At 38.3% G+C, this 16,666-nt stretch overlaps 1 protein-coding gene across 1 annotated transcript in view; it reads left to right on the top strand.

Moving 5' to 3' along the window:
- Positions 1-7,833, top strand: part of NHLRC3 (NHL repeat containing 3) — a 36,808-nt gene extending 28,975 nt beyond the window's left edge. Inside the window, exons 5-7 of the mRNA XM_014453016.2 lie at positions 3,290-3,381; positions 6,057-6,169; positions 7,276-7,833. Of these exons, the coding sequence (XP_014308502.1) occupies positions 3,290-3,381; positions 6,057-6,169; positions 7,276-7,507 (437 nt within the window). The 3' untranslated portion in view covers positions 7,508-7,833. The remainder of the gene's footprint in view (positions 1-3,289; positions 3,382-6,056; positions 6,170-7,275) is intronic.
- The last annotated feature ends 8,833 nt before the right edge of the window (positions 7,834-16,666 follow it).

The following is a 16,666-nucleotide window of genomic DNA, read 5'->3' as shown; positions in this document are numbered from 1 at the left end:
CCCACGACCCTTCAGTGAGGTAGCTGACACTCTAAACATCAAGCCACACTGGCCTAGGCAATCAGCAACTGTTTTATTGAATTCCCTGCTCTGTATCCTCAGTAGTATGTTAGGTGCAGGTTCATTAAAAAGGAAACAGTTAAATGTTACTGTGTGGTATTGATTGTTAATCATATTAATAAAATTATTAAAAAAAGATTAGGAGGAGAAATTATATTGACTAGAGAATTAGGATAAGAATTCAAGAAGGAAATAGTTCTTGCACTAAACTGGGTTCAATAGGAGGATAAGAGCGGGATAGGAGGACCATTCACAAGCCTTTATTACACAAAGTCTTCAGGTGATGATAGTAGATCTTTAGGAAAGGATCTTTAAGATGCATTTTATAAAGAGTTGAAAATAAGATTTTTGGATATCTTTGAGAGCTTATGTTGGGAAAATTTAACTAGGGCCAAAAAACACCAAAAAAAAGCAGCTGACATCCCAGCATTATAGCTAGAGTTCACTGAGGGAACTTACATAGGAGGCACATCCCAGGGAGGCAGCAAGAAGATATGCATATCCTTCAAGCTGCATGGTAGCTGCTAAAGAATCCTATCTAATAATAGACAAACATGGTAATTGACCGTACCTTTGCTACGCCTCCCATCGGCTAATCAGCGCGATATGCAAATTAACCGCCAACAAAGATGGCAGTTAATTTGCAGACGTAGGCTCCAAGCAGTGGAGCTAGGCCTCACAGCCCCGGGGCCGGCGGAGCAGCGAGGCCTCATGGCTCCGGGGCCGGCGGAGCAACGAGGCCTCACGGCTCCGGGGCCGGCGGAGCAACAAGGCCTGACGTTTCCGGGGCCGGCGGAGCAGCGAGGCCTCACGGCTCTGGGGCTGGCGGAGCAGCGAAGCCTCATGGCTCCAGGGCCGGCTCCGGCCAGAGCAAAGGCCTGGGCCCCGGATGCCGGAGGCAAACCGGTGCCAGCAGCGAGGGAAAAGGAAGGCCTATTGCACGAATCTCTTTGTGCAACAGGCCTCTAGTTATATAGAAAAGGCCAGAATGAATAGGGTTACCAAGAGGAAAAGGCCTTGCAAGCTTGCCATGGTCAGAGCAACCGCCTGTTCCAGGAACCAGCATGCCTTTGAGCATAGGAGAGGGGTAGATCAGACAGTCTCTGAGGGGATTTATGAGAAACAATCTGGGCCAGATCTAGCTCATGGTCTGGCAGTGGTCATGTCATGGAACAGTCTCCTCTAAGGATTTGAAGCCTTGATTTGCCTGTAAAGAGTCTTTGTGGCCCTGGCTGGGTAGCTCAGTTGGTTAAACTGTCAGCTCGATACCCCAAGGTTGAGGATTCGATCCCTGGCAGGGTACATATAAGAAGCAACCAATGAACACATAAATAAGTGGAACTACAAATGGATGTTTCTCTCCCCCTCTGTTCCTCTCTCTTTCTCCCATTCTCTGTCTCTCTAATTCAATAAATAAAATTTTAGAAGAAAAAGACCCATTGCTGTTTTTTAGTAGAAAAGTGATGCTATAGAAGCAAAGTTTTTATAAGATACAATACTATATCAGGATATATTTGTGGTAAGTTCTGTCATGTGGAAGCTATGTAGTTAATTTATCACCTAGTAACTGAATTTGGTTGGTGATAGTTGAAGGAAGGTGAGGTGGAGCTAAAGTAAGAATCTGAAAATGTCTATGAAAGAAAGAAACAAATTTCGGAGATGGATTGAATATGGGTGCATTAGCTTCTTGTGGGTGCTGCAATAAATCACTAAAATTGGATGGCTTAAACAGAAATTTATTTGCTCGTGGTTTGGGAATCCAGAGTTTGAAATCTTTAGGGCGGGTCATTCTCCCTTTAAAGGCACCAGAGGAGAATCCTTCCTTGCCTCTTCCAGCTTCTGGTGGTTCCAAACACTTTTTTGACTTGTGACAGCATCACTCAGTCTCTGCATCTGTCTTTACATGGCCTTCTTCACTGTGTGTGTCTGTATCTCAAGTCTCCCTCTCCTCTCATTGGATTTAAGATGCACCCTAAATCCCGGATCATCTTGTCTCAAAATTCCTAACTTAACTATTTCTGCCAAGACCCTGTTTCCAGTAAGGTCACATTCATAAGTACTGGAGGTTGGGACTTGATCATATCTTTTCAGGGGGCCACAGTGTAACAGACTACCGGGTAGTAAATGAGATAGACTATAGAAACATGTGAATATTTGAGCTCAGAAGAATGGTAAAACCAAAGAACAGTTGGCAAGCAGAACCAGTTTAAGGAAGAGGTTGACATGAACCCTAAATGTTTCTGAGTGATGAAAAATTCACATGTAGATAACCATTAAAGAAATAAATTAATTGCTTGAAACAGATTTTTTTTTTTGTAAAGCATAAGAATTAGGCAAATCCTACATAATTAAAGCATAATATGGAAATCAACTGGATGGCAGAACGACCGGTCGCTATGATACACACTGACCACCAGGGGGCAGATGCTCAATGCAGGAGCTGCCCCCTGGTAGTCAGTGTACTCCCACAGGGGGAGTGCGCTCAGCCACAAGCTGGGCTCACGGCTGGCGATGGCAGGAGCCTCTCCCACGTCTGCTGCCGCAGATGGTAAGGAGCGAGGAGTCCCGGACTGCGAGAGGGATGTCTGACTGCCAGCTTAGGCCCTATCAGCAGTCAGACATCCCCCGAGGGGTCCTGGACTGCGAGAGGGCACAGGCCAGGCTGAAGGACATCCCCCCCGCCCCCCAATGCACAAATCTTGTGCACAGGCCTCTAGTGGGTACATAAACAGAAAGGAAGGAATCTATACTAATAAAAGGGTAATATGCTAATTAGACCAGACAGCCTTCCGGACAAAGCCATGGCAGTGGGGGCAGAAGCGGTTAGGTGCGGTCAGGCTGGTAGGAGAGCAGTTAGGGGGGGACCAGGCCGGAAGGGGGGCAGTTAGGAGGCGAACAGGCTGGCAGGGGGGCATTTAGGGGGTGGCTAGGCCAGCAGGGGAGGGCAGTTAGGGGCAATGAAGCAGGCAGGCAGGCGAGTGGTTAGGAGCCAGCAGTCCCAGATTGCGAGAGGGCAGTCGGGACATCCCCCGAGGGGTCCTGGATTGGAGAGGGTCCAGGCCGGGCTGAGGGACACCCCCCTCCCGTGCACGAATTTCATGCACTGGGCCTCTAGTGGGGTTATAATTGAAAAGTTTGTCTGCATCCTATGACATAAAATATAACATGCAAATGCGTAAGATACTCTCTATGATATGTTGCCCTGACCATATATGTTTATCATTTATAGATTTCATGATGCTTTGGTTGCATGGAGAAAATGGGACAGGGCCTGCTAAGTTCAACATACCTCACAGTGTTACAGTTGATTCATCTGGCCGGGTAAAAATACAGTGTCATTGTATCTGGAACTGTGTGTCTGAGGGTGTTTGTGTGTGTCTAAGTGTACATATGGATCTTAATGCACCCGTTCATGTCTGGACATCTGGATATGCATGTATATTATGGATGTGGATATGGATGTATTTATCCTAGTATGTCTTGACAATACTTCTGAGACTGGGTATACCAAACATATTCTCTTATAAGTATTTGAGTCCTATAATGAAAGTAGTTTCCAAATATTTAGAAATGAGCAAAATAGATTTTCTATTAACTTAAAGGGTAAAAGGAACACATAATGTAACAGAATATAAGGAATGTTACCTGATTTAAAAAAAAAAAAAAAGTTGCTCTCCTACTAGGAAAACTACTATGAGTATTTAAATATATTTTTAATTCTAGAATTAAAGTTACTCCTAGAATGTATTGGTCAAAAGACAGATAGAAGAGGTTAATCTTGGAAGCTTGAAAAGAGAGCCATCTGGCCAAACTTTTATTTTATTTTTTCAAACTTTTATTTTTACTAGCTGTACTCTGTCTAGGGAACAGAGAGCTTTAACCAGCAAATTGTAATTTGTTTCCTTTTTTTCACCCCTAACAACTATCACGCTTTTGCTTTTGCACACCTTTAAACATGCATATTAATTCTTGGGGTTACCTTTCTATAACCAAACCCTAACCCAAAATGTTATCATTAGTTTCTTTTTCTGGTTTCCTGTAGTAGACGGTACTTCCCCATTATAGTAACTATAATAGAATGATTTAATTGTCTCCCCTAATAGAATGTAGGCTGTATGAGGGTACATATGAATTTCTTTTGTTTTATATCTTAGTGCCTAGTAGGTAGTAGTCATCTTATGCCTATTTCTTAAATGACTAAATGTCTTGGTGCACAATGGATGCATCAGACTATCTTTGCTTCATGCCATTAGAAATTTAATCCATTTCCACATTCTTTGCTCAGTAAGCAGCCTTCTGGATTATGATTTGGTTTCCTATTTAACAAAGTAAGAATGTTTTGATCATAAAAATTTTCAAGTATTTTCTATCATAGATAGGAAGATAATTGAACATGTGAACTTGGTATGTTATTTGGGAGCTAGAAAGTTGGAACTAACTTGTCCTCAAGGGATAAGAACAACATCAAATTTCTGAGCATGCAAGACAAAAGCCCAGGTAAATTCACCATAAGGAGAAATGTTTTTTTGAGAGGACTTGGAGAATGAAAGAGTTATTTCTGCATATTTGATCCCAATCCTAGGGACTAAACTGTATTTCCTCCTTGGTCATTAACCTAAGACTGTAATCCCCAAATCAGTTACCTTATTTAGGGATCAACAACCTTTCTCAAGTGATGCAATGATTCTTTGTTTCTGATTGGAAATTAATTCAGTGGCTACGAAAACTTAATACACATTGATAAAGATATAATCAGGGTTACCCTGAAAAAATAGTCCCTGAATCCACAAACCCTAGAAATCTGAAGATCCTGAAGTGGAGAGGTAGAGGTCAGTTGGGTTGGAGCACCCTTCCAGGCCATTCTTTATAGCTCTACAACCCTAGCCAAGTGTTATTAAAAATGGTTTCACTGTACATATGCCGTGGGTTGCATACATCATGTAGAATACTAGAATGTACCTTCTTGTTGTATAACAGAAGTTTCTTTAATAACATATTACAGTCTAAAATCTAAATTAAACCTATTGTTAGCCTACTTTCATTCTTTGTTTGTAATTAAAATCTCACAAGCTTCCTCTTTAAATGGTTCAGCATTTTGGACATAACTTGGTAAATAGCAGGTAAAGGTTTAATGATAGTGCAGTATGAATGAATACCTGGCTTTCCTGTAGGCTGAGCTCCCAAGGAGCAAAAATACTTTCCTTTCTTTGTTTTATTACCTGGCCCAGGAACCAACAAGTTGGCAGTACTCAGTGACAGTGAATATTAGAGTAATAAATGAATGCTGTTGCTTCAGTATCTTCAAATCATCTGCATTATATTGAAATACACTAGTTTTTTAGTTATTCAAATGTTTAGTATAGCAGACACAGCATTATAGGCTTTGGTTTAAGATAGATGGCCATAAGTGGTTCTCCCACTTATGTAAGATCACTTCATGATATTTAACCTTTCTGAACTTTAATTTCCTATCTGAAATGGGGTTTTTAACACATTGCATACCGCATAGAAGTCTCGATAAGACATACGCCAGGGACCGCACGTTTTTGGGCAAACTGCACGTTATTTAAATCATCATAATGCACTTTAGGTGTTGTTTTTCAATAATTATAACATTTTTATTTACAAAAACAATTAAACAATTGAAGTTCCTAGTACTTTTTTAACGTATGGTACTGCGTAAAACATTTTCCTCTATGAAGAGGGACCAAACAAAATTTATGTAAGTATCTAGATTCGCTCCTTTTTCCATGGGCGTGAAAAACGAGAACACTCGTGAGCGGTCCTTAACAGATGGCGCGCGAAACACGAGAAAACTCCTGAGCGGTACGAAATGTGTTAGTAACCTTATTTGGGGACCTCTAAGTACTGAATTAAATAATGTATGTGCAATTAATAAAAGTAAACATTCATTCTCTCCTCTCCCCTTTTATCTTTCTTTTCATTATGATATAGATCTTTTCCAGCAAAAATTTTCCTTTTTTTTGGTTTCTCAGGTATGGGTTGCTGACCGAGGAAATAAAAGAATTCAAGTATTTGATAAAGACACTGGAGTGTGGTTAGGGGCATGGAATAATTGTTTCACAGAAGAGGGACCTTCTTCAGTCAGGTAATTGTTCCCTTTTATTTGAAAATGCTTATTTTATTTGCTTTATGTTAGGTTCTCTGAAAAGCTAGCTGAAAGTTTAAAATATTTATTGTTAATTTTAAGCAGAGAAAAGGGGGGAGGGAAACCAGTATACAGAAAACATATAATCATATTTTAAATTCCAGGTAGTTATATTCCCAGTGCACTGTGTGACCCAAATATATGCTGGATCTCTTCTAGAGATTTTCCTTGAGATGCATTTGGTCAATTTTTAAACAGATTGAAAGTGAAAATGTTGATTCTGTAGCCTAACATAGATTCTTTATTTCATTTTGTGTAGAACTATGATAATGTTATTTTTTTAAATTAATTTAAGCTAATCTTTGGCTATGTCTACCTTCACAAACCTCTTCTTCCCACATTAATAGAATTAGGTCAATTTAAAATTCTCTTTTAAAGAACCCTTTAACACTCAATCTGGCCTTCTCTGTGAGTCCTTCTGATTCTTGTTTTCAGTGATTCTCCTGTGCCACTGGTCCCTGCTCTTAAACCCTTAATAAAATACACCCCTTTTCCTGATCACTCTGTATCCCTTGACCCTTCTTAAAGTTTTATCATGGCCTCTTTAATTACTTGTCATTCTGTTTTAGCTCTATTTGTTTCTTTGTTTATTCTCCCACTAGAATAAAAGTCAAGAGAGTAGAGATTTGGGTTTATTGCTCACAGCCATATTCTTGGCACCTAGAATACTGCAGGCACACTAGGAACTCAATAGTTATAAAATAAGTGAACAAATTAATCAATTTAGTAAGCAGTTTGTTATATATATTCATATGTGAAATATTGTGCTTTTTGCTCTTTTTGTTGTTGTTGTGTATATGTGTGTGTGTGTGTTACATTAAAAAAAATATTGGGAGCAAGTAAAAACTAATCCAGCATATTATGAATCTAGAAAATGTGCTACAAATAATTTATCAACCAGAGAGCTAATAAAATTATTTGGGGAAAATAAAAGCCTTCAGCAAGTAGGTACCTGCTGTTTAGCACTGGTGAGGATAAAAATGTTGAGAAAATAAACATTTATGATAATTTTACATTAATTTGTTTGTCAAATGTGTTCTCTTTAGATTTACTCCTGATGGGAAATATTTGATTGTAGCCCAGCTGAATCTTAGCAGGCTCTTATTTGTGGCAGCACCCCCAGTGGGAAGCATTGGCTACTGTTCTGTGATAAGCTCAATCCAACTAGCAGATCAAGTTTTACCTCATCTCTTAGACGTCAGTGGAAAGACTGGAGCAATATATGTAGCAGAAATTGGAGCAAAACAAGTACAAAAATATGTCCCTTTGAAAAGCTAATTTCCTATAATTCCATTTATTATGTATCTCTCCCTGGAGATCTTGCAAGTGAAAGTTCAGATTCTCAAATTCACTGTTAAGTAATGTTCAAGCGCAATAATTCATGTTTTTATTTTTACCCGATCTAGTATCACAAAATTTGTTTTTATAAAGTCATTAAGAATTTTATGTTGTGTCAACCATTCTTGTAACTTGAGAAACAAATGTAACTCTAAAAAACATGGGGTCAAAAGAGGGACTAAGGTGGAAACATAGTTATTTGTCCTGATAAACTATCCTTGGGAGATGGGGGAGAAACAAAAATAAAAAATGGGTCTTTCGGATAATTTATTGAATTTTACGTGAAGACTACAAAACTCCAGTTAGTTCACATTATATAAAATGAACTGCTTAAAAGATCAAGTGAAAGTGCTGTGGTCGGATCCAGGCTCGTTGTCTTGCAGAATCAAAGAATGAGTTCGCGGACAAAGAAGGTAAGTGGAAGCAGTTTATTGAGAGATAGACTCCCTATAGCAGGGAGTGGCCCCAAGTGGGTTGTCGCTGAAGTTCCTTTGTTTAAGGGCAGATGTATGTCTTCTTGGCTCTTTTTTCTTTTTTTTCTTTATTAAGGTATTACATATGTGTCCTTATCCCTCCATTGCCCTCCCCCCACACCCCACTTATGCCCTCACCACCCTGGTGTCTGTGTCCATTGGTTAGGCTTATATGCATGCATACAAGTCCTTTGGTTGATCTCTTCCCCTACCCCCACCCGCCCCTACCTTCCCTCTGAGGTTTGATGGTCTGATCGATGCTTCTCTGTCTCTGGATCTGTTTTTATTCATCAGTTTATGATGTTCATTATATTCCACAAATGAGTGAGATCATATGATATTTATCTTTCTCTGATTGGCTGATTTCACTTAGCATAATGCTCTCCAGTTCCATCTATGCTATTGCAAATGGTAAGAATTCCTTCTTTTTTACTGCAGCGTTGTATTCCATTGTGTAGATCAGTGACGGCGAAGCTTTTGAGCTCGGCGTATCAAAATTTTGAAAAACCCTAACTTAACTCTGGTGCCGTGTCACATATAGAAATATTCATAATTTTTTTTGATATTTGCAACCATAGTAAAAAAATGATTTATATTTTTGATAATTATTTTATATATTTAAATGCCATTTAACAAAGAAAAATCAACCAAAAAATATGTATAAAATGAACAAAAACAAAAACAATGTACATTTAGGAAAAAATAATAAAAACAATGATAATCAAATGGTACGAAAACTAGAAATTAGTGATTTTTTTGGTGCTGAAGTTTGTCTGCTAATTCTTCGATTGCAGGTTCATACTTGGTGCACTTCAAGGCCAAGCAAGCGCCACTAACTTCATCTGTTAGCCAGTTTCTTTTGTTCATTTTAATAGTATTTAATGCTGAGAACAAAGTCTCACAAAAATATGTTGATGAAAAATTGTTAGATTTTTTATGTCGCTAAAAGTGTCAGGTACTCTGTTCCAAGCACTCAAAATTTCTTGTTTGTAGTTGCACTCTTCTTCATTATTCAAACAATTTCGTTCCAGATTTTCAAGTTTCGACCTTAAGTCGACAAACACATGAGTCCAAATGCTACCTTGAAAATCTGCAAGTTCCATCTCTAAATTGTCAATTTGCATCCATTGGAAATCCTTTAATTCCAAAGTACTGTAAACAACTACATCCGGATACTTAATTATTTTAATGGTCTGTTCTAGGCTTCTAAATTGGTCAAATCTTTCGCTGAACTGTTCAAATAACGAGTTTACTATATTCTGGTACATAAGTATGGACTCCATTACACTCGTTGTAGTGGCCTTCTCGAAATACTTTTTTATCCGAGGAAAATACTTATAAGTTTTAGTTTCAATATCTCGCTTGAAAATTTTAAGTTTACTTTCAAAAGATTTGATGTATCCAAACATAACGTCAGTACTTTTGCCAAAACCTTTTAAGTTCAGTTCATTCATATGAACAGAGAGATCTGTAAAAAACATCAAATTGCTGACCCACTTATGATCATTGATCTGAGGAAAGTTTGCCAGATCCTTATTCTCAATAAATACCGTAATTTCTTCAAAGCACTCCACAAATCGCTCAAGTACTTTACCTCGACTCAGCCATCTCACATTATTGAACATCAGTAGTCCACTATAGGTTGAATCAACTTCCTGTAAAAGTGCAGAAAATTCTCGCTTGTGAAGGGGTCAAGAAGCTATAAAATTCACAATTTTTGTTACAACTGACATTAAATCATTCAATTCTGAGAATCCCAATTTGGCACACAACACCTCCTGATGGATAATGCAATGAAAAGGTACAAGTGGATGTCTGATAGCTTCCATAAGCAATTTCAGGAATCCCACATTTTTTCCCACCATATTTGGTGCCCCATCTGTCGTGACTGACACAATTTTAGAGATATCAGTGTTTAGGTCACTGAATGTTTTTATAACAACCTTACATATTTCGTTTCCTGATGTACTTATTGGCACTGATTCTAACTTTATCAACTCTTCTCTCATTGTGAGACCATCAGAATATCTAGCAATAATGGCCAACCGAGCATTTGATGTGACATCAGTAGTTTCATCAAGAGAAATCGAAAAATATTTACAACTATTTAAGTCTTTTTTTAATTGATGTTGTACGTCTTTGTTAAGATCTATTATTCTGTCTTTGATAGTATTTCTACTGAGTGGTAACTCAGAAATTCTTTTAATAATATCATCTTTATTTTTCATATCGTGAAATAGAGCTGGTGCACATCTTAGAAATGTTTTCTTAATAAATTCTCTGTCACTGAGGGCTTTTCCATGCCGAGCTATGGAGTGAGCAATACAGTAACTTGCTGATGTTAAATTTGTAGAGCATCTTACAAATTTAATGATGGAATTTGATTGAATTTTATAGAGGTGTAGCTGCCTAGAAATGTATTCCTTCCTTTCATCGATACTCTTTTTCGAGAGCTGACAATGATTAGTTTCAGAATGTCTCTTTATATTCCACGTTCTGCTTACTACTGTTTCATTACACAGTATGCACAATGATCTGTTGTTTCTGTCGACAATCCCGTACATCTCGGTCCATATGTCTTGAAAGGGTCGGCGGCTACTGCTGCTTCCACTTCCTTTATCATTCAATCTTGCTTTTTTATTTTTTTGATTCTCCATCACAAGGCTGCAAAAATAAATAAATATAAATCATGGCGTTTTTTATAAAAGGTTGATAGGTTTCTTACCTATTAACTTTTTGCAGTGTTGTTGCACTGACTCCTGGTGCAAAACAATTCAAAGATAGTATGTATAACCAACAAATATATGGTGCTGTAATCAATTATCCGACACGCAGAATGTCTCGTCGAGTACTGTTGCACTGTATATCTTTTTTTCTAACCCTCCCACTCCTGTCTCCTAACAAACATGGCGATCAAGTGCATCCATTTGCCGAATGCACCCGAACGCACAGGAAGCTTACCCGAGGCACGTGTTGACAATAATGAGGCCGTTTCCAGAATTGGGCATTCTGTCACTCGAGTAAAAATAAAATGTCATGAGTAAAGATTAATCTCTTTATAGTGCAATTCTTAACCTTTTTATATTAATGTCAATATTGGAACAATGTATCTTGGATGTTTTCACTATGTATCTTTGCTACACAACACTGATGTACATGTTTACATCTGGTTTTAGAATTGCATTATTGATCATGAGTAACGTGAGTAATAATATTACTCGAGTGATGCCCAACTCTGGCCGTTGCGAGAGACAAATATTTGAATTATGCAATTTTTTGTCTCTGTCGATACGTCTCACCCAAAATGAGTTCGCGTGTCACCTCTGACACACATGTCATAGGTTCGCCATCACTGGTGTAGATGTACCACAGTTTTTTAATCCATTCATCTGCTGATGGGTATTTAGGCTGTTTGCAAATCTTAGCTGTGGTAAATTGTGCTGCTATGAACATAGGGGTCCATATATCCTTTCTGATTGCTAGTTTCTTGGGATATATTCCTAGAAGTGGGATCACTGGGTCAAATGGGAATTCCATTTTTAGTTTTTTGATGAAACTCCATACTGCTCTCCACAGTGGCTGCACCAGTCTGCAATTCCCACCAGGAGTGCACAAAGATTCCTTTTTCTTGTGAATCTTCGCCAGCACTTGTCATTTGTTGATTTATTGATGATAGCCATTCTGACAGGTATGAAATGGTACCGCATTGTGTTTTGATTTGCATCTCTCTGATGATCAGTGACGTTGAGCATTTTTTCATATCTCTCGTGGCCATCTGTATAGCCACTTTGGAGAGGGGTCTATTTAAGGCTGTTGCCCATTTTTTGATTGGATTGTTTATCTTCCTTTTGTTAAGTTGTATGAGTTCCCTGTAAATGTTGGAGATTAAACCTTTATCAGAGATAATATTGGCAAATATGTGCTCTCATGCAGTGGGCTTTCTTGTTGTTTTGTTGATGGTTTCTTTTGCTGTACAGAAGCTTTTTATTTTGTTGTAGTCCCATTTGTTTATTTTTTCTTTAGTTTCCATTGCCCTAGGAGCTGTATCAGTGAAGATATTGCTTCAGCACTAGTCCAAGATTTTGCTGCCTATGGATTGCTCTAATATTTTTATGGTTTCACATCTTATGTTTAAGTCCTTATCCATTTTGAGTTTATTTTTGTGTATGGTGTAAGTTGGTGGTCTAGTTTCATGTTTTCTGCACGTATCTGTCCAATTTTCCCAACACCATTTATTGAAGAGATTGTCTTAACTCCATTGTACTTGAATCTTTGTCAAATATTAATTGAACATAGTGGTTTTGGGTCGATTTCTGGATTCTCTGTTCTATTCCATTGGTCTATATGTCTGTTCTTGTGCCAGTACCAGGCAGTTTTGAGAACAGTGGCTTTGTAATACAGCTTGATATTTGGTATTAAGATCCCTCCTACTTTGTTCTTCTTTCTCAGGATTGCTGCAGCTATTCAGAGTCTTTTTTTATTCCAGATGAATTTTTGGAGAGTTCGTTCTAGGTCTGTGAAATATGCCTTTGGGATTTTAATGGGGATTACCTTGAATCTATAGATTGCTTTGGGTAGTATGGACATTTTGATGATGTTGATTCTACCAATCCATGAACATGGTATGTTTTTCTATCTGTTTATGTCTTCCTCTATCTCTTTTTTCAGTTTCCTGTAGTTTTCCGAGTACGGGTATTTTACCTCCTTAAGTTTATTCTTAGGTATCTTAATTCTTTTGGTGCAATGGTAAATGGGATTGTTTTTTTAATCTCTCTTTCTGTAAGTTCACTATTGGTGTACAAAAATGCCATAGATTTCCTGGCATTAATTTTGTATCCTGCTACATTGCCGAACTCATTTATTAACCATACCAGACATGAGGCCCTGAACCTAACTGTCCCCTATACCTGGGCTCCTGAGCATTAAAGAGAAAAAACCAACATGATATAGAAAAATGTTAGTTACATGCAAATAAGTGGTTAGAATAAGATGGAACTTGGAGACATTGTAGAAAATAGGTCTAGGCAAAGTATCGAAAATTAGGTACAGCGGTATAGCGGCAGATTCGGAAATTACCGAAAAATCGGTACAGCGGTCTGATAGGGTTAAGTCTAATAATTTTCTGATGGAATCTTTAGGGTTTTCTATGTACAGTATCATGTCATTTGCGAATAATGACAGTTTTACGTCTTCTTTTCCAATTTGGGTACTTTTTATTTCTTCTTCTTGTCTAATAGCTATAGCTAGCACTTCCAGGACTATGTTGAACAGGATTGCTGAAAGTGGGCATCCCTGTCTCGTTCCTGTTCTTAGGTGAACTGGTTTTAGTTTCTGCACATTTAGTATGATGTTGGCTATAGGTTTGTCATACAACACTTTTATTATGTTGAGGTATGATCTCTCTATTCCCATTTTGCTGAGGGTTTTTATCCAGAAAAGGTGTTGGATTTTGTCAAATGCTTTTTCGGAGTCAGTTGATATGACTATGTGATTTTATCTCTCAGTTTGTTTGTGTGATGTATCACATTTAGTGATTTGCAGATATTGTACCATCCTTGCATCCCTGGGATAAATCCTACTTGGTCATAGTGTATGATCTTTCTGATTTAATGCTGGATCCGATTTGCTAGCATTTTGTTGAGGATTTTGGCATCTATGTTCATGAGGGATATTGGCCTGTAATTCTCTTTCATTCTGTTGTCTTTATCTGGTTTTCAGTATTAGGGTAATGCTGGCTTCATAGAATGAGCTTCCTCTTGAATTTTTTGGAATAGTCTGAGGAGGATAGGTTTTAGTTATTCCTTGAATGTTTGGAAGAACTCCCCTGTGAAGTTGCCTGGCCCTGGGCTTTTGTTTCCTGGAAGCTTTTTGATGACTGCTTCAGTTTCCTCCATAGTTATTGGCCTATTGAGATTTTTAGAATCTTCCTGATTGAAATTTGGAAGGTGGTATTTTTCTAGGAATATGTCCATTTCCTCTAGGTCAGTGGTTCTCAATCTTCCTAATGCCGCGGCCCTTTAATACAGTTCGTCATGTTGTGGTGACCCCCCAACCATAAAATTATTTTCGTTGCTACTTCATAACTAATTTTGCTACTGTAAACCATATGTAATTATATATGTGTTTTCCGTTGGTCTTAGGCGACCCCTGTGAAAGGGTCGTTCGACCTCCAAATGGGTCAGGACCCACAGGTTGAGAACCACTGCTCTAGGTTGTCTAGTTTGTTGGAATAGAGTTGTTCATAGTATTTTTTTTAGCAGTCCTTTGTATTTCTGTGGGGTCTGTTGTTATTTCTTCCCTTTCATTTCTGGTTTTGTTTATTTGGGTCCTCTCTCTTTGCTTCTTGGTGAGCCTGGCTAGAGGTTCATCAATCTTGTTTATCCTTTCAAAGAACCATCTCTTGCTTTCATTGATCTTTTGTATTGATTTTTTTGGTCTCTATATCATTTATTTCTGCTCTAATCTTTATCATCTCCTTCCTTTGCTCACTCTGGGCTTTTCTTGTTGCTCTCTTTCTAATTCTTTGTGTTGTAGAGTTACATGATTTATTACCATTTTTTCTTTTTTTTTTTTGAGGTAGGCCTGTAGACCTATAAACTTCCCTCTCAGGACTGCTTTCACTTTGTCCCATAGATTTTGGATTGTTATGTTTTCATTGTCATTCGTTTCCATAATGTTTTTAATTTCTTCTTTGATCTCATTGGTAACCCAATCATTGTTTAATAGCATGCTAATCAGCTTCCAAGTGTTTGATTATTTTAATTGTTTTTATTGTAGTTTATTTCTAATATTATGCCATTGTGGTCTGTGAAGATGCTCGATATGATTTCTATCTTCTTGAATTTGGAGAGACTTTGCCTGTGTCCTAATATGTGGTCTATATTTGAAAATGTCCCATGTACACTTGAGTAGAATGTATATTCTTTATCTTTGAGGTGAAATGTTCTGAAGATCTTGATTAAGACCATGTGATCTAGCGAGTCATTTAGGATTGCTGTTTCTTTGCTGATTTTTTGTCTAGAGGATTTATCCAGTGTTGTCATTGGAGTATTAAAGTCTCCTACTATGATGGTATTGCAATCGATCTCTCCTCTGATATCTTCCAGAAGATTTTTTATGTATTTCTGTACTCCTGCATATGTTTACTAGAGTTATATCCTCTTCTTGTATCGATCCCTTTAGTATTATTAAGTGGCCTTCCTTGTCTCTTGTTATGGCCTTCACTTTGAGATCTATTTTGTCAGATATAAGTATTGCTACCCCAGCTTTTTTTTCATTTCCATTTGTCTGAAAGATTTTTTTCCATCCCTTTACTTTCAGTCTATGTGAGTCCCTTGTTCTGAGATGGGTCTCTTGTTGACAGCATATGTATTGTTCATCTTTTTTTACCCATTCAGCCATTCAATGTCTTTTGATTGGAGCATTTCGTCCATTTACGTTTAAAGTTATTATTGATAGGTATTGTTTGTAGTCATTTTTATTTTTGTGCCTGTGTTCCTTCTTCCCTTTTTATTTCTTCTTTTTACACCAGTCCCTTTAGCATTTCTTGCATTCCTGTCTTGGTAGTGATAAACTCCCTTAGCCTTTTTAGTCTATGAAGCTCCTTATTTCCCCTTCAATTTTGAATGATAGCCTTTCTGGATAGAGTATTCTTGGATTCAGTCCCTTGCTTTGCAACACTTTGTATACCTCCTTCCCTTCCCTTCTAGCTTGATGTGTTTCTGTTGAGAAATCATTTGATAATCTAATGGGAGATCCCTTGTACATAACTTTCTGTCTCTCTCTTGCAGCCTTTAAGATTCTCTCTTTGTCCTGAACATTTGCCATCGTAATTACATTTCTTGGTGTGGGTCTTTTCAGATTCATCTTGTTTGGGACTCTCTGTCCTTGTGTGACTTTTTTTCTTCCCCACATCAGGGAAGTTTTCTGACATTATTTCTTCAAATAGGTTTTCTAACCCTTGTTCCTCTTCCTGTCATTCTGGTACCCCTATTATTCATATGTTGCTTCGTTTCATGTTGTTCCAATGCTCCCTTAGGCTCTCCTCCTGTCTTTTAATTTTTTTCTCTAATTGGAGTTCAGTTTGAGTGTGTTTTGTTTCCCTGTCTTCTAATTTGCTAATTCGGTCCTCTGCTAGTCCTAGTCTACTGTTGAAACTTTCCATGGTGTTTTTTATTGCAGCTATATCACTCTTTATTTCCTCTTACTTCTTACATAAGTTGTTGATTTTTTTCATCCATCCTGTTTATGAATTGTATGACCCTTATTCTGACTTCTTTTTCTGACATATTGCATGCCTCTGTTGCACTTAGCTGCTTTTCTGGCGAATTCTCCTTTTTCTTTCCTTTGGGGGCTTCTTTGTCTCCCCATTTTGCTCTCACCGAAAAATCTACGTGTCATTTCCTGCAGGGCCTGCTCCTCGGGCAGCAGGAACTCCTCGGGTGGTCGCATCATCAGCTGCTCCTCAGTTGTAGATGGCTCCTCTAGTGGGTGCTGCTTGCAGCAGTGGTGGGTCCTCTGGCTGGCAGGGGCAGGCTGCTTGTGCAGCTGCTGCTCCTCAGACCGGGGCGGGCTGCTCCTGCAGCTGCTGCTCTTTGGATGGGGGCGAGCTTCGCGGTGCTGCTGT

Source organism: Myotis lucifugus, unplaced genomic scaffold (genome assembly GCF_000147115.1).
Source record: "Myotis lucifugus unplaced genomic scaffold, Myoluc2.0 scaffold_19, whole genome shotgun sequence".
Classification (NCBI taxonomy): Eukaryota; Metazoa; Chordata; class Mammalia; order Chiroptera; family Vespertilionidae; genus Myotis; species Myotis lucifugus.
Note: the sequence above shows the minus strand (reverse complement) of the source record. Positions and strands in the feature narration are given on the sequence as shown.